At 38.6% G+C, this 17,126-nt stretch overlaps 1 protein-coding gene across 1 annotated transcript; it reads right to left on the bottom strand.

Moving 5' to 3' along the window:
* Positions 1-269: 269 nt before the first annotated feature.
* Sde2 (spliceosome associated SDE2) lies at positions 270-16,070 on the bottom strand. The gene is made up of 7 exons (XM_026405762.2): positions 15,906-16,070; positions 9,374-9,491; positions 8,281-8,392; positions 7,089-7,258; positions 5,418-5,532; positions 3,025-3,526; positions 270-583 (listed from the first exon to the last, which is right to left on the bottom strand). Exons 1-7 carry the CDS (start codon positions 16,023-16,025, stop codon positions 362-364), a joined length of 1,359 nt encoding a protein of 452 aa, XP_026261547.1. The 5' UTR covers positions 16,026-16,070; the 3' UTR covers positions 270-361.
* Between the last annotated feature and the right edge of the window lie 1,056 nt (positions 16,071-17,126).

Genomic DNA, 17,126 nt, shown 5'->3' with positions numbered 1-17,126 from the left:
GCCACATGCCTACAATCCCACCAACTTGGGAGGCTAGGCAGGAGGATCCCAAGTTTGAGGCAAGCCTTAGCAACTGAGACCCTGTTTCTCAAAATAAAAAGTAAAAAGGGTTGGGGTGCAGCTCAAGGTAAAGGGCCCTGAGTTCAATCCTTAGCACCTCCACCCTTGCAAAAAAAAAAATGAAGAAAACTTAAGGCCCAGTTGGTTTCACACTTAATTCTACAAATGCAATAATAAAAAAAGGGGACAATTAGAATTGGGTTGTTAAAAATAGCTTTTAATTGATGGGAATGATGGCTACAAATTCACATTAGGCAGATTATCCAGCAGACTACACGTAGGGATTCAGCTCTGATGAACTTCATTTCTTTTTTCCTTTCAAAGGCTTGGCGAATAAAGCTGGGTCAATTTGCTCTTTTGCAAGTCCTCGGACAGAGAAGAGTCTTGCTGCCCGTTCCTGTAGCGTCCCCCCACACTTCAGTCCAAGGGCCATCAGTTCACTCTTGAGTTTTTCCAAACCCAATAACTCTAGTTCTGCAGCAGAGCTGAATGCCAGCAAATCCACAGTTTCCTGACCAAGAACCTGAGGGGGAAAGAAAGAAAATATTTAAATCCAACACCTTCTGAAGGAGTTAACATTTTTCTGTTAACTATACTGTTTTTCAAGTAACTATCATGTAATTTGCCATTATCTTATTACTGAATTTTAATAATCATCTAGATGTTACTCCATGGTTCATTCTTTCTTTTGGTACTGGGAGTCACACAAATCCAATGGCACTTTACCACTGAACTATCTGTAGCCCTTTTTATTTTTTATTTTGAGACAGCCTCTAAGTTGTCAATGCCTCAAACTTGTGATTTCCTATCTCAGCCTCCCAAACTGCTGGAATTACAGGTGTGTACCACTGTACCAAGCCTTTATTCATTTTTCTAAAACTTTAGCCAGGATAAAGCTTTTAATGTTATTTGGTTTTGGTGGTGCATGCCTGTAATCTCAGTGACCTGGGAGGCTGAGGCAGAAGGATTAGGAGTTTCAGGTCAGCCTGAGCAACTTAGCAAGACTCTGTCTCAAAATAAATAAAATAAAAAGGTCAGGGGATGTAGCTCAGTGGTAAAGTACCAATAAATAAATAGATAAACACAAAAATAAAAAACAAAAAATTCCTAATGTATACATGCAATATGAAAATTAAATGCCTGGGCTGGGGTAGTAGCTCAGTGTCAGAGCGCTTGCCTAGTATGTGTGAGGCACTGGGTTTGATCCTCAGCACCACATAAAAATAAATAAATAAATAAAATAAAGGTATTGTGTTCAGTTACAACTAAAAGAATATTAAAAAAAAAAAAAATAATGCCTAGGACTAAACATGTAGCTCTTGCCTAGCATTCGTGAAATCCCAAGTTCAATTCCTAAACAAACCACATGCTTACAACTCTAGAGATAGGATAAGGTAAAATTAAAGCATTAGCATGAAAAACTCAGTGTCCTCCACAGAAAGGGCAATTTAGCATTTTTGCTTATTTTGGGGGGCAGGGTAAGGGAAGATTCTGATTAGATAAATGACAAGCAGAAGCATTTTCCTCCTATTCTAAAATGTAAACCCACAGAGTAAACATTAAAAGATTTTTGCTGGAAGGTATTCCATTGAAAATAGAGAATAATAATTAAAAAAAAAGAAAAGAAAATAGAGAATAATCATCTATCTATCTCTAAAAAGTATGGACAATGAAAATAACTTTAAAAAAATTTTTTTGTAGTTGTAGATGGACAGAATGCCTTTATTTTATTTATTAATTTTTATGTGGTGTCGAGGATCAAACCCAGTGCCTCATGCATGGTAGGCCAGCACTTTGACACTGAGCTACAGCCCCTGCCTGAAAACGACTTTTTAAAAGGCTCAACGTGAGACCTATGATTTAATGATAATTTTAAAAGGAATGGAATTTTCTATTAGAAAGATCTTTATGTCCAGCTGACAATTATTGTTCAAATTGTCTCATATGGGAAAGAAAAACTGTATAAGTAGTTTAGTGATAGGAAATATAAGCACATATAAAACTAAAGGACCATTTATCAAAATGTATCCTAGTTATTATATGTATTAAAAATAGCTAGTTGGAGACGGACATCATTACCTTTAAGTACACAGTATGACTTTACATATGGTACAACTCTACTTCATATACTACCAGAGAAATGAAAAGCTGTGCTCCATTTGTGTACAATGAACCCAAATGCATTCTGCTGTCATGTATAAATAATTAGAACAAATAAAAAAAGATAATAAAGCAAACAAAAAGAATAGTTAGCTGGGCACAGTGGCCCACGCCTACAATCCCAGCAGATCAGGAGGATGAGGCAGAAGGAGTGAGAGTTCAAAGACAGCCTCCGGCAAAAGTGAGGCCACTAAGCAACTCAGTGAGACCCTGTCTCTAAATAAAATACAAAATAGGACTGGGATATGGCTCAGTGGTCGAGTGCCCCTGAGTTCAATCCCTGGTATCCAAAAAATAATATTTGGTGCACACCTGTAATCCCAGAGACTAGGGAGACTGAGGCAGGAGGATTACAAATTCAAGGCCAGCTAGGACAACTTAGCGAGATTCTTTCTCAAAATGAGAGATTAAAAAACAAGTTGGGGATGTGGCTCAGGGGTAGAGCACCTTTGTAGTCAATCCCCAGTACCACAAAAAAAGAGGGGCGGGGGGAGTACCAATTAAGCTACAGTGTGTGTTATACATCTGACTTCAGAGATGATAAAATGTGAAAAATGTGCATCTTAAAACTAATGGCACTAAAGACACCACCTAGTGGCAAAATAGTATAAATACTAGAGCTTAAAAGAAAACCAACTAACCCTCTTGTGTGTCAAAGCTCCTCCATCATCTTTACTTCCTAGTATTAAACATGCCTTTTGCTACGCAGCTTATGCGGGGAAAAAAGCACATTTTCATATTAATGACTTATTATGGAGATTAAATGGATTTGGATCTAGACATTGACTCAAAATAAGTACTTACTGTATTTCCTGACTGGCTTTCCTCCAGTTTGGCAACGGGAACGTTTTCCCTATCCTCTCCAGGAGCTACCTTGGCAGCTATTTCTCCATCAGTGATTTCTTTTGTCCCTTTATTCTTACTCAGTCCAACACCAGCTGCTTCCCTTTCTGTGGGTTCTTGACACTCTGCTTTCTTTATCTCCTTAGTCTCTGTTTCTCTAACTGTCATCCTCTCCCTGTGCTCCTTGGTAGATGTCTCTCCCAGGTCTGCAAATAAGTCTTCTGAAATAAACTTCCCAGGGTCAGTCTCTGGAGTCTGTACTTGTTCTGATAATCCAAGGTCTGTACTCAATTCTTCCTCCCTCTGAGAAGTGTTAGGAAATCTGGCTGCCATCTCAACAGCATCCCTGCCATTTTTTGGAGTGGCGAAGCTCATTCCTGAAGTACTAGGTGCTTCTTCTCTGTCATCATCTGAGCTCTCAGAACTGGATCCCTCAGCAGTCTCTAGTCCTTCCATGTCCAACCTGTCAGAATAAAAAGGTTTTTTATTGTAAATAAAAAAATATTTACAGCTTCTATTTGTGTGTATGTATGCATTTACTGTACTGACAGTTGAACCCAGGGGTGCTTTATCACGAGCTATATAATGGGTCCTTTTTTATTCTGAGACAGGATCTAGCCAATTTATCGAGGCTAGCCTCGAATTTGTAATCCCCCCGTCTCAGCCTCCCAAGTCACTGGAATTACAGGCTTGTGACACTGCAACAGGCCTATAGCTTCTATTTAAAGAGTTGTGGGATCTCCAAAAAATAGATTATTTGATTATGCTAGCTTGAGATAGAGAATAGGTCAATTTCAGAAAAAAAAAAAATTCCAGAGCCATAAATAGAAGGGGAAAAAAAAAAATCTGGGGATAGAACCAACCCTACCAACGATCCAATAGGATCCCACCCCTACCCCATCTCCAGAATCTTGTTTTAAAACTTGTAAAGCTCTTAAAATGAAGCTGATCTTGCTTAAAGCTCTCCTCACATTAATTTGAACTGTTGAAATTAAATAAAATAATAAAGAAAATCCGTGCTTTATTCTTAATTGCCCTTAACTGGAAAAATCTCCAGACATCTATCAAGTGAAGACTAGATAAATAAATTGTAGCATATCCATGAAATGTGGCAATAAAAAGGAATAACTACTGATACATATAATACCACAGATGATACTTAAACATCTATGTTAAGCCAGGCATGGTGGTGTAAGCCTGCAATACCAGTGATTTGGGAGGCTGAGAAAGGAGGATCACAAGTTCAAAACCAGCCTCAGCAACTTAATGAGGCCCTAAGCATTGTAGTGAGACTCTGTCTCAAAAAAATGAAAAGAGCTGGGCATGTGGCTCAGTGGTTAAGTGCCCCTTGGGGCTTCAATCCAGGTACCAAAAAAGAAAAAATAAAAAAAAAAAAACGTCTATATTAAGCAAAAGAAGCCAGGCACTAAAGTGTATGACATTCTGGAAAAGCCTAAACTATAAGAACAAACATTATACTGGTGGTCAGTGGTTGCAGAGTCTATGGGTGGAGGAAGGGAATTAAATGTAGGGGCATCTGGGAATTATTTAGGGTGATGAAAATACTGTTACCTTGATTGGGGTTATGGTTACATGACTATATATTATATACTTTTCAAAATCCACAGAACTCATCCATCAAAACAGACACATTGCTGTATATGGACGGTACCTCAAAAAACCACAATAAATTTTTTAAAATACAGGTAATGCTACTACTTCTTCTTTTAGGAACATTTAATTCCCATCTCACAAAGAATACACAGAATTCTCAGCTGAACTCAACAGTTCATGACCTGTGGTTAATAATTATCCTTCCGTCCCTAAAGGGGAGACTGACAAGGAAGTAAGATCCATTTGCACTCACCATTTTCTAGAACTTGGCCCAAGGGAACCAAGCTGGCAACCAGAGGGCCAAAAGAACTATCAGAAGAATGGTGGGAAAAAGGGTTGTTGTGCTTTTCACCTACAAGTGACAGTAGTCAAGAACTCAATGATAACAGTGAAAAAACAGAAAACAGAAGCAAGTGGAAATACAGTTTGACTTTCAGCTGGAATTTTTGAAATCAACTCTTTCAATATCAAAAAGTAATTCAAACAGAAAACTCTGTTTGATGTTTCACTCCAAGGGAAAAAATTATCCTTGAGGTTCCGTTAATGGCACTCAGAGCACAAAGCTTTGCTAGTGAGAACAATGTGACAATCACCAAAACCTGAAGACTGAAGCACTCTGGAAAATCTCCAAGCTCCTGTCAAACATTATGTAAAAATATGCTTCTACTGGATAGATAAGAAGGAAATAAATTATGTCAGTCCTTAAAGATCAATCTGAAATAAAAATGAAAGATACTCACCAAAAGCATTTTCTTTTCTTTGCACTGGCTCCTTGGTCTGTATTTGATTTGTTCGGCCGTTTCCGATTCTCACTGATTTCTGTTGATACCATCTTGCTGGAGGCAGCTTGCATACCTAACCAGAAATTTAATAGTTTCTACTATCAAAGCCAAGTTTAAAGAAATTATATAATCTGGATTGCAAGAGGAGCTGATATCTAAAATTCTAGGTTTAAATTTCTTAATGTACTCCACATCTTATATGGCTAAAATGAGACTAGCTTTAAGTTCACAGAGATTTCAAAGAAACGTTCTGGTTCTGGAACCAGCTTTTTAAAGTACCAATGTCCAATTTGTAACTTCAAGGCTGACAGGTTCATAAATAGTCTTCTCCAAATCTAATTACTTATTCTCTTATGTTAGTCATTTGCATACATTTGTGCTTCCCCTGTTCTATAACAATTTTTGTTTTTTACCATACTGGGGATCATATCCAGGGGTGTTCTGCCACTGAATTACATCTCTAGCCTGTTTTATTTTATTTTGAGACAAGGTCTTGCTAAAACTGCCAAGGTTAGCCTCAACTTGCAATCCTCTGCCTCAGGCTTCTGAGTACCGGGGATTACAGGCATACATCGCCATGTCCAACCATCACAACCTTTTTTGAAGGGAGAGATATCCTTTTATTCAACTGTACCTACAACAGGTCTAGCACAATGCTTTGGATGTCAAAAAATTAGTGAGAACTATTCTCATTAAAAACCATTTAAGGGGCTGGGGTTGTGGCTCAGAGATAGAGCGCTTGCCTGGCATGCGTGGTGCACTGGGTTCAACCCTCAGCACCACATAAAAATAAAATAGAGTTCATAACCCACTTAAATCTAATGTATGAAATATGATATGTCAAGAGCTTTGTAATGTTTTGAACACCAATAAAAAATAAAAAATAAAGGTACTGTGTTCACCTATAACTAAAAAGTAAATATTAAAAAAAAATTAAAATATTGCTAGACACAGTGGCGCATGCTGTGATTCCAGCAACTGAAGAGGCTGAGATAGGAGGATCTTAAGTTCAAGGCCAGCCTCAACAACTTAATGAGACCCTGTTTCAAAAATTAAAAAATAAAGGACTGGGGTTGTGGCTCAATGGAAGAGTACTTGCCTCGCACATGTGAGGCACTGGGCTCGATCCTCAGCACCACATAAAAATAAATAAACAAAATAAAGATATTGTGCCCATGTATAACTAAAAGAAAAAAATATATATTAAAAAAATTAAAAATAAAAAGATTGAGGATATAGCTCAGTGATAAGGTACCCCTAGGTTCAATCCCCAGTACCATCCCACCAATTTTTTTTTTTTTTTTTTGAGCTAAAATTGAAAGCAAATACAATGAGGTCTGGACCTCCCAAAGACTAGGCTTATCCCAACACAAAAACATATAAAATGTGTTCTTACCTGGGGCCCATGGAATTCAGGGGTTAAGTATGCTCAATGTGTGTATGTGTTTTGTTTGGAGGAGGGTTAAAATACATTGTTTTCAAAGGGAGAGGTTCCAAGGCTTTTAGAAGACTCTCAGAAGGCCAAGACCCTCAAGAGAGCTTAAGAAGACTCTGTGTGCAGTGTGGAGCACTCTGAAACTGCAGGCTTCCGGGGTGCCATGGACTACACTGAGGAATACTCATTCTCACCTTTAAGGACAGAATCCTCCAGCCGCTCAGCCATCTCATGGCACTGCTGCTGGTAGTCGGGGCTGGTGAAGCAGTGCTTGGGTTCTGCAAGCTTCCGCTGTAGGCGCTCCAAGCGCTTTTGCTCCTTTTCAGCCTCCCGCTCAGCTTGCTGTTTTACCCACTCAGCCATTCTGAGGAAGGGGGAGAAGAGATGTAATTGAATGGACACATTATATATAGTCATGTGTTTCCTTCAATGACAGATTGCATATATGATGGTGGTCCAGAAAATTGTAATGTGGACCTGAAAATTTCTACTGCCTAATGACACAATAGGCCAGTAACTTTGCAGCACAAAGCATTACATTCCTCTCTGTGGTGATGTTGGCGTGAACAAACTGGTGCTGCCAGGTGGGTATAAAGACAGCACATACAATAACGTATACAACATAATCTCTGATGATAAAAAAAATGACTTACTGATTTATGTATTTAATGTACTCTACTATTTATTGTTATTTTATTTTTAGTTCTAGGATTAAACCCAGGGTCTTGCACATGCTAGACAAGTGCTCTACCAAAAAGCTAGACCCCAGTACCTACTGTTATTTTAGGGTATATTTCTATTTGTTAAAAAAAAAGTTTATTGTAAAACAGTGTGCCATGTTTAGCAAGGAGCAGCCTCAAGTATCTTTTGATTGCATTGAGTGATCAACCTATACCATCTGGGTTTGTCTATGTATACTCTAATGCTTGTACAACAAATTCGTCTAACCAGGCATTTCTCAGAACAAGTTTTCATTGTTAAGCAATGTGTGACTATATTTATATAAATAAAAGGCCCTCCACATGAATCAATAGACTCTTACTCAGATTGTGATATTTCCCCAGAAAAGTGTGCCATACTTATTGCTAGCATACTGTAATGGACTTAAGTAAGCCCCAAAGATAATTATTAAATTATGGAAAAGGTTGAATCAGATAATAACAGAGCATAAATATTTTTTAAATATATATTTTTTAGTTGTTGATGGATCTTTATTTTATTCACCGAAGATGTAACCCAGTGCCTCACACATTAGGCAAGAGCTCTACCACTGAGCTACAACCCCAGCCATGAGAGTATAAATATTTCTGATATGCATAGCCATATGTGTAATTTGCTAGTGAAAGTATGCTGCTCTCTTTAAAACAAAAGAGGTGTGTGTCTTACGCTTTCTCATGATTGACATCTCGTAGTCTCCTTCCACTAAGATCCCGGCAAGCTTCTCGATTGGTTGTCTTCTCAATCTGAGCACCAAGCGCTCGGAGCATGGATCCAAAACCTGAGTCGATACGTTTGAAGAAAGCAAGTTAAAACATATCCAAAGAAAGTTACAAGTCAAACTTGTGAAAAAGTCTATCACTAAATTAAAAGTGATCTGTCTCTATAGTTTCCTTTCTCTCTCTTTTTTTTTTTTTAGAAAGTAAACATAAAGGTACTAGCCCAAGCAACAAAAGCAAAAAGATCAATAACTCGGATTTAACTTCAAACCTTTCCCCTTCTCTAAAATACTGTATTGTATAGTGGAAATATTCAAAGGGCTTTATCCAATGCTAGAGATCCCAAGATACCCAGATTAATAATTCAAGAATTATGTAGTGAGATTTTTGAATGAGTTTAAAAGGAAAGGTAACCTGAAGCTGTCAAATAGTTGATGACATACTTCATTCTTATGGATACAAATTCAAACAGCTGAATGATTACAGTTTTGAAATGTCAATGCTCTGAAAAACCAAACAAATCACTGGAGATTTTGAGAAAACTTAAGAAGTACATGTTTGTTCACCAGGAGAAATACCTAGAAATGTTCATATTCTGTTTTCACTCTTTTCTTTTCTCACACTATAACCAGATCCTCACCTAATCTACCCCCACAGCAAACTGTTGTTTCTTAAAGCAATTTTATGTCACCCTTCCAACTATAAGGAGACAGAGTCTTGGTAAAATTGGGAGATCTGACTGTTTTAAAGCTCTTTTCTTCAGCAAATGGGAGAGACTAATGGTTATCTTTCTTCATCTAATTTTCCCTGAAGTATTAGAACCTGAGTTCCTAAGAGCAATCTGGCTGAACATGTGATGTATACCATACAATTATTTCTTCCTCAAAAAGAACAAAAGAGGAAATACTCAAAATTAGGTAATCAAGGATTTTATAAGGCAAAACAACAGCAGCATACTTCAGAGACCAAGAAGTTTGTTAATCCAAAACAATGCTAAAGACTACCGATGTGTGACAACTAAGTAATCAGCATTCATGTCCTACCTCCTTTCCCACCACAAAGTCGTGGTTCCAAACTATAAACAGCTCCATGCTGCACTGTATCATTGGTGTTAATGAGGACTCCATTGCATTTCACAAAGAAGTATTCCACTGGAACATCCTAGAGACAAATTTAGGCTTTTTAATACTTTTTCTTACAGGAAGAAACCTGTTATCTTTTTATTACTCCAATAATAAGCACAATATTTGTTGAAATGAAAGTGAAAATTACTAAAAGAAAAAAAGGCTACCTCATTTGAGGCATGCTAGATATTTTTTCTTACTGTTACCTAATCAGGGCTTAGGATGTAACTCAGAGGTAGAATGGTTGGCTAACATGCACAGGCCCTGGGTTTGATCCCCAGCACAGCCCCCCAAAATCCATGGATTTATTATACCTAATCGTGATATATAAAACCTGTAGTCTTTTTTTTGGTAGAAATAAAAAGCTACTCTTAGTCTCCCATAGGTCACCTGAGCCACAGAATACAGGGTTCAGATCCAATAACTCTGAGGTCCTCTGTCCTTTGACATTTTAAAAAATGGGTAAAATCAAGTTAACAACAAGACTGATCCACAAATTGAAAATATAAATCCTGAAAAGTATAGATAGGGATAAGAAGGGGGTGAGTGAGAGACAGGTACTGTTTTTAATAAATCTATATAAGCTTTAACATTTTTAGGACTGCCCGGCAGTCAGTGTTTGTCTCTTCTGCTGATGCCCCCAACTTATAGCCCAAATAAACTCAAACCCACTCTGTATACATCAATCTCACATAATAAATATGTGTATGTATATGTATATACATATTATATGCTTAAGTGTCTGAGGCGGCAAAATATTTTTCAAAGTTACATCAAACTAGAAATTATATAGCTGAATCTACAACATCAGAAAAGAAAAAAATCTAAAAATCAATTGAAAGGGAAAAATGCATTATTTGTATCTTCCTGAAGCAAAACTACAAACAACTCATTCTAAACCAAATCACAGCCTGGCATGATGGTACACTTATAATCCCAGTGGCTCAGGAGGCTGAGCAGAAGGAGCATGAGTTCAAGGTCAGACTCAGCAATTAGGCTCTAAGAAACTTGGTGAGACCCTGTCTCAAAAGAGAAAATAAAATGAGCTTAAAAAAAAAAAAATCACATAATTATTCCTTTATTTATTTATTTTTTTAAACAGCGGCAGGGCGGTGACTGGGAATTTAGCCCAGGGGCAATTTGAGCTACATCCCCAGGCCTTTTTAAATTCTAAGACAAAATTTTGCTAAATTGCTTAGGGCCTCACTAAATTGCTAAAACTGGCTTTGAACTTTCAATCCTCCTGTCTTAGCCTCTGGAGAAGATGGGATTACAGTAGTGCACCACTGTGCCTGTGACTGGTTACATATAATTAATTCTAAAGTAACTATTCATTCATTCAACAACTATTAATTAACTGCTCATTATCTATTATTATATGTCCACTACCTTTCAGGTGTTGGAATACTATGAAAATAAAAAGTCCTGCCTCGTGGACCTATCGTTTTAGTGGGGAAAGAAAAATAACGAGAAAAAAAAAGTACATATGTCAAGTGATAATAAGCAGGACAAAGGGACAGGCATAATGGCAATCTACTTTATATTGCTAGTCAAGGAAATCTATGATCAATGATATTTGAACAGTGAAGTAAAGAAAGTGAGTAAATAAGCCACGAACTTTTCTAGGGGAACAGCACCCCAGACAGAGGCACCAGGCAAATACAAAGAGCTGAAGCTGGGCACAGCACTGTGAAGCACACCTGTAATCCCAGCTACTTAGGAGGCTGAGGTAGGAGGACCACAAGTTCAAAGCCAGTTCAGGCAAGACCTTGTCTCAAAATAAAATTTTAAAGAGATGAGAATTAGCTCAGTGATGGAGTGCTTGACTAGCATTTGCATGGCTCACACAAAGACCTGAAGCAGGAATAAGCTTCACTCCAGGAAAAGCAAAATGGCAAATATGGCTGGAATGAAATAAGCACAAGAATGTCAAGGCATTAAAATCCACTGTAAGAACTTAGGGTTTTACAACTATGGCAAAGTTTTGAACAAAGTAGGACGATGATCAAAGTTATGCTTTTAAAGGACCACTCTAGATGTTGAGTTGCAAATAAAGCTACAAAAGCAGATATAAATCAGTGAGATATTTCTGTGATGATACAGGTGAGAAATGAAAAGTTACTTGTGCCAATGTGGTGTGGCAGAAGGCAATAAAAATACTGAGGACACGCTGATGAAGGTAGAGGCAATAAGATTTGCTAATGGTCTGGATAGATAAAGTGAAACCAACAGAACTGGGAGGAGTTCAAAATTTTGATATATGTTCTTCTGCTTTGTCCCTGCAGAAGTTGAAGCACCATTTTGTTCCCTAAGGTAAAGGCCATATAAGTAATAAGACATAAGGAGTCCAGAGCCCAGTCAGGTAACAGGGAGCCACCCAAACAGCCTTGACTCCTTACAAATAAGAAAGAAAAATCTATCTTATTTTAATCTAAGAAATTAAAAGAAATAAAAATTTGACAGGTGGGAGAATAGATTTGCCACTTATCAGGATGGAGAAGGAAGTTTTGGGGGGAAAATTAGTCCCATGTTGTTATGTCTATTAGGCAAATGGAGACGTTAAATAAACTGATGGATATGCAAATCTGAAATTCAGGAGAATTTTGGGACTGGAGATTTACATATAAAAGTTGTCGGGGCTGGGGATGTGGCTCAAGCAGTAGCGCACCCCTCTGGCACGCATGCGGCCTGGGTTCGATCCTCAGCACCACATACAAACAAAGATGTTGTGGCTGCCGAAAACTAAGAAATAAAATATAAAAAAAAAAAAAAAAAGAAAGAAAGTTGTCGAATGGGTCAGAGGAAACCTACCAGAAAAAACAAACCCTGGTAACTCCAAGGTTTAGAGATTAGGGAGATGGGGAGGAAGCAGCAAGAGAGGTCAATGAGGGGTTGGGGAGATAACTCAGTTGGTAGAGTGCTTGCGTTGCATGCACAAGGCTCTGGGGGGGGGTGTGTGAAGCAGAAGAGAACTAAAGGTGATGACTAGTTGCTTGGAAAAAAGTGTGGAGAAAGTAATGATCAGCTGTGCCAAATGACGCTGATGCTCCAAGTACAATGAAAACTGGAGACTGATTACTGGATATGGCAACTTAGAAGACAGGGATGAGCATAAAAGTTGTTTGGAGTAAGGGGAACAAAAGCCTAACGAAAACTCAAGAATTTTATCTTCAAGAATTTTTTTCTGTAAAGAAAATCAGAGACTGAGGATGTCATTTCCCTAGCATGGACCAAGTCCTGGATTCCACCTCCAGTACCAAAAAAGAAAAACAAAAACAGAGAAAATGGAAGTGATAGCTGAAGGGATGTGAGCTCATATTTACACATTGGTAAAAATGAGCAGTAAAAAGGAAAAACATGGAAATGCAGAGGAGAGAACTAATGCTAAAAAAAAAAGTCCTTTAATAACTGAGGGGACAGATTTTGTGCAGAATAGAAGATAATTATGAATTATTTGTGAAATAATGAGGACAAATCACCCATAACAATAGAAGAAAATGCTGAATATATGGCAGGTAGGTAAAGGAACTGGTATGAGAATTAGGAAATTCTCTTCTTACTACCTCAATGAACGGAAAGTTGGGGCCTCAAAGAGGAAGTATTGAAAATTTAGAGAAGAAATTAAAGAGGACCAATAAAAGTGAGAGTGATGAAATTAACCAGGGCTTCCTCACCCTGTTCATATCATGGTATATATAAAAAATATTTGTGACATGTGGGGAAACAAGCAAAGCCCAGATTCTGTCCAGCTGCTCAAGGGACTACACAGTTCAGGATGCTAAGCAGTACTGGAAGTCCACTTTGGATTAGGAAAATATAGCTGCCAAGCAGTACTGGGTGCAAATTGAGTGAAACGTATTTGTGAGATTACATTTTTCCCTACCACAGCACTGCCCAGATGTCTGGATAGACAGCTGGATTTAAGTAGTTTTACATTTGTTTTCCCAACTAAAAATGATGTGTCCTGGAAGAGAAGCAAAAGAGCTAAGGCTATCTACAATGATGTGATTAACTTAAGATCATTCTTATCTGTAAGATACTATCTATTTTAAGACTGTTGTAAAGTTAAATATGTAATGCATCTTATATTTGTTTTAATGTTTATTTTTAAAAAAGCCACTTTAATTTCTTGTAGTATTTTATCTAATGGGTATGGTATTTCTGATATTTTAAATAACTGAAAGACATTAATGTAAAGGCAGAAACTTCATTTCCAAACAGAACTACTCATTAAACAAGAAAACTAACCAAAACTGAATCCTCTATTTGTTAAGATTCTTGTCAAGTAAGTCTCTCTAGAAAAAAGAACAAAGAAATTTGGAGTTAACTGATTAACTATCTGTGTATTATGAAGCACACTTCAAGGGTCATCAGGGACAAACCTGTAGTTCAATCAAGTAAAATTTATTGACTCACTGTAATAAAGGGGGATTGCACACCAGAAGAATCACGGAATATCTCACCAATAAAAGAAAAATAGGATCTGGGGCAAGAGTGAAGTTAGGTGGAATTTAAATGAAGCAGTGTTTTGACAGGCTTAAAACAAATCAGTTCTGTGTATAAAAGGGCCAACATCAGGTCTGAAATGTGAAACACACCCAGGTTCCTCTTTCCTCTATTTAAGATAGATATGGAATGCTGTGTCCAGAAGCTCCTAATCAGAAGCTCTGCACCTGGTATGGAAATCAAGAGTACTTCTCTGTATCAAAGAGACTTAGACCATCAAGGCAAGAGTAGAATACTTCATTATCACTGATATAATTTTAAAAGTGGAGTTTTTAAATCCATCTATGATTTATTTGACTAAGTTTTCCCAGTGATTAAGACAAGATTTTTAAGGAGGTGTTTATAAAATTTTACCATTGTAGCATGTCTTTGGGAAAAACACTGTTTTCTATTAACTTTGCAAATGGCTTTATCTGTGTCTGTTATGCCTGATGAAAACAGGACAGATTTTAATTTTCTCAGTGGGAACTAACACTAACTTTCTAATTTCAGAACACTTTTGTTTTTAAAAGCATAGGCTTGGGTCAGGCATGATGGTGCATACCTATAATCCCAGTGACTGAAGCAGGAGGATGGAAAGTTCAAGGTAAACTTCTACAAATTAGCAAGACCTGGTCTTGGAATTTAAAAAACAAATAAATAGAGACAGGGAACACAACTCAGTGGCAAAGTGCCCTTGGGTTCAATTCCCAATACTACCACCTAAAAAAGCATAGATGTGAACCTGAACTATTTTTATGTTTCAATATCTCATCAAATACCCTTTTATAGGTTGTTTCTATTCAGATTTTCTATAGTGATGTTTGTGAAATAACTGTCAGAATTCATTTCTATTTCTTGCTACTTATTTTAAAATTCTTATTCCCATCACTCCTGAGAGTTACGATCCTATTTTTTTCTGGTTCCACTTTGGATCAACTGTTAGTAAGGTTTGGAAACTTCATACCAGTTATTTTCAAGTATACTAAAAGCCAACTATTTTGCAAAATTGTTTTCCCATTCAGATGGTCCAAAATAGTTCTGCTGTTTTTAGACTAGACTGCAATACAGAAAGAAAGCAGGAAGCTGGAAAACCACATTATTTGCAAACACACATTGCTTCTCCATGGAACAAAACCTAGTGTTTTAAAGATTTGGTTAGCAGTGTTAACATTTGTTAAGCTTATAAGTAATGGAAAAAAACAGCATGGATTAGGTGTATAAACAGAATTCTAGATTAAGTGCCAAAATTTTAAAATTAGATTCAAGAGGACCACTAATTTTCTTAGATAAATGAACATGTTTATTATCTCACAGTTGACAAACATTTGCTTACTTTGGAATTAAGTAAAAGAATACAGGTATACAGGTAACCTTACAAGTCCTTGATGGGTATTCATAAATATGCATGGACAAAAAAAACACATTAAATTACTGACGAAAGCATCTAAATAATAAGACCAAGAATCCATGCCCTCAACAGTACAGTGTATAAGTGGGTGGCCCCGACCAGCTACTGGAGGAATCCAGTGACTAGATGAACTCACTCTGATCCCCAATGGTCTTTTGACCTGGGTTTGGCTAGGACATATTTCTCTAAGAACTCAACAGGGTTTTGTGGTTAGTAGATACAATGCACCTATGAATGTGAGGACATGAGCCTTAAAGGTCACCTGGTCCAAATTCCTAATTTACAGATAAAGAAACCGAACCAAAGTGTAAATCAGGGCTGAACTAATAAACACTCATAATTAGCATTTTTCTTTTCTCTTTCTATCGGGAGGCAAAGGAACCACCTTCAAAACACAAAAGGTCTCAGTATTAGTTTGATGCACCTTAAAACTGGAGAACTCAGTCTCAAACCCAAAACCCCAGAGAATAAGACCCACCCGAGACAGACCCTGTTCGCACCCAGCTCAGCCCCTAGGCTGCCTTTCCCCTACCTTCCAGGAACCGCGATCCTCACCTGATCTTGGCAGTGTCGGTGGATAAAATCCCGTACGGAACACCGGTCCGAAGCACACCGCACCGCCTTGCACCCGGAGCCGGGGCCGCGAATCCACGCCAGCACCACAGTCCCCGCCATTTTCCCTAGTCCCGGAACCTCCAGACGCCCTGAAATACTAGGCGCCACAACCATCCGGTCGCATCTTGATGACGCTAGGCCTCGCCTTCCAGCGCCCCGCCCTGCACGTTTCCATTCGCCCCGCCCTTCCCCAAGGGGTAAGTCACGTGGCCCGGGCGGCCGTGCAGAGCGGGTGGGGGGAGGGGAACAGGAAGGGCCTGACTGAGGCCGATAAGCCGGCAGAGCGCGAGGGCGAGGCGTTGCTAGGAGTGGTTGCTAAGGCGGGGCTCGAGGGACTGGCTATAAAAGGCTGGCGCTAGGTTAGGTTTCCAGCGTTCTGGCTGTGAGCGATAAGACTGTAACTAAGCACCGCCCTGTGCCTCGGGCTTTGGCCCTTTTCCTTACATCTGTGTAGTTATTTTTGGGTCGCGGAGAATTGTGGCCTGAGACGGCACTGCTCCCTGGAGGTGTGAGGAGAGAAGCTGCAGTCCGGAAGCTGGTTGGGGGGGGGCTGCTTCCTTCTCCTGGGGGAGCCCCCCCAGCTCGAGGGACGAGGGAAACAGAGGTCCCCAACAGCGGGCCGCGTGTTTTTTTCCTTCAGATTTCCAGAGCGTCCCTTTTCCTCTTCTGGAGCAGCCAAGCTCGGTTTACTCATTTCTGCCTGTTTGCGCTCTGCGTTATCTCCACTTTGTCTCTGTTTTCAAAATATTTCACAGCAAGTGGGCCCTTGTGAAAGACAGTGGCATGAGTGACGTTTATAGTATGCTGCTTCAAAAAAAAAAAAAAAAAAAAGCCTTGCCATAACTTTTATTCTGCACCATGGAAACATGCTCGTTCAGATTTGCATAACGTAACTTTAAGGCTCTGGCACTCTGAGGGAGTCCCTTAATATTTAATATGCTGAGATTATGGCATTTCTAAAATTCTGAGCAATTTAAAAGCCGCTAGTGTGAAGCTAGGAGGGTTAGCAGGAGATATCCATGCCTCCTAGACACAAATGTATTGGCCCACAGAATCGCTTTCTCTGCTGTTAAGGTGCATGGCAATGTCACTCATCACCAAGGGGGGAAAAAAATTCAGAACTTATTTAATTGAGGCAGTGTGAGCAAAAATCGAGTTCCA

This window comes from Urocitellus parryii, chromosome 9 (genome assembly GCF_045843805.1).
Source record: "Urocitellus parryii isolate mUroPar1 chromosome 9, mUroPar1.hap1, whole genome shotgun sequence".
In the NCBI taxonomy this organism is placed as follows: Eukaryota; Metazoa; Chordata; class Mammalia; order Rodentia; family Sciuridae; genus Urocitellus; species Urocitellus parryii.
Note: the sequence above shows the minus strand (reverse complement) of the source record. Positions and strands in the feature narration are given on the sequence as shown.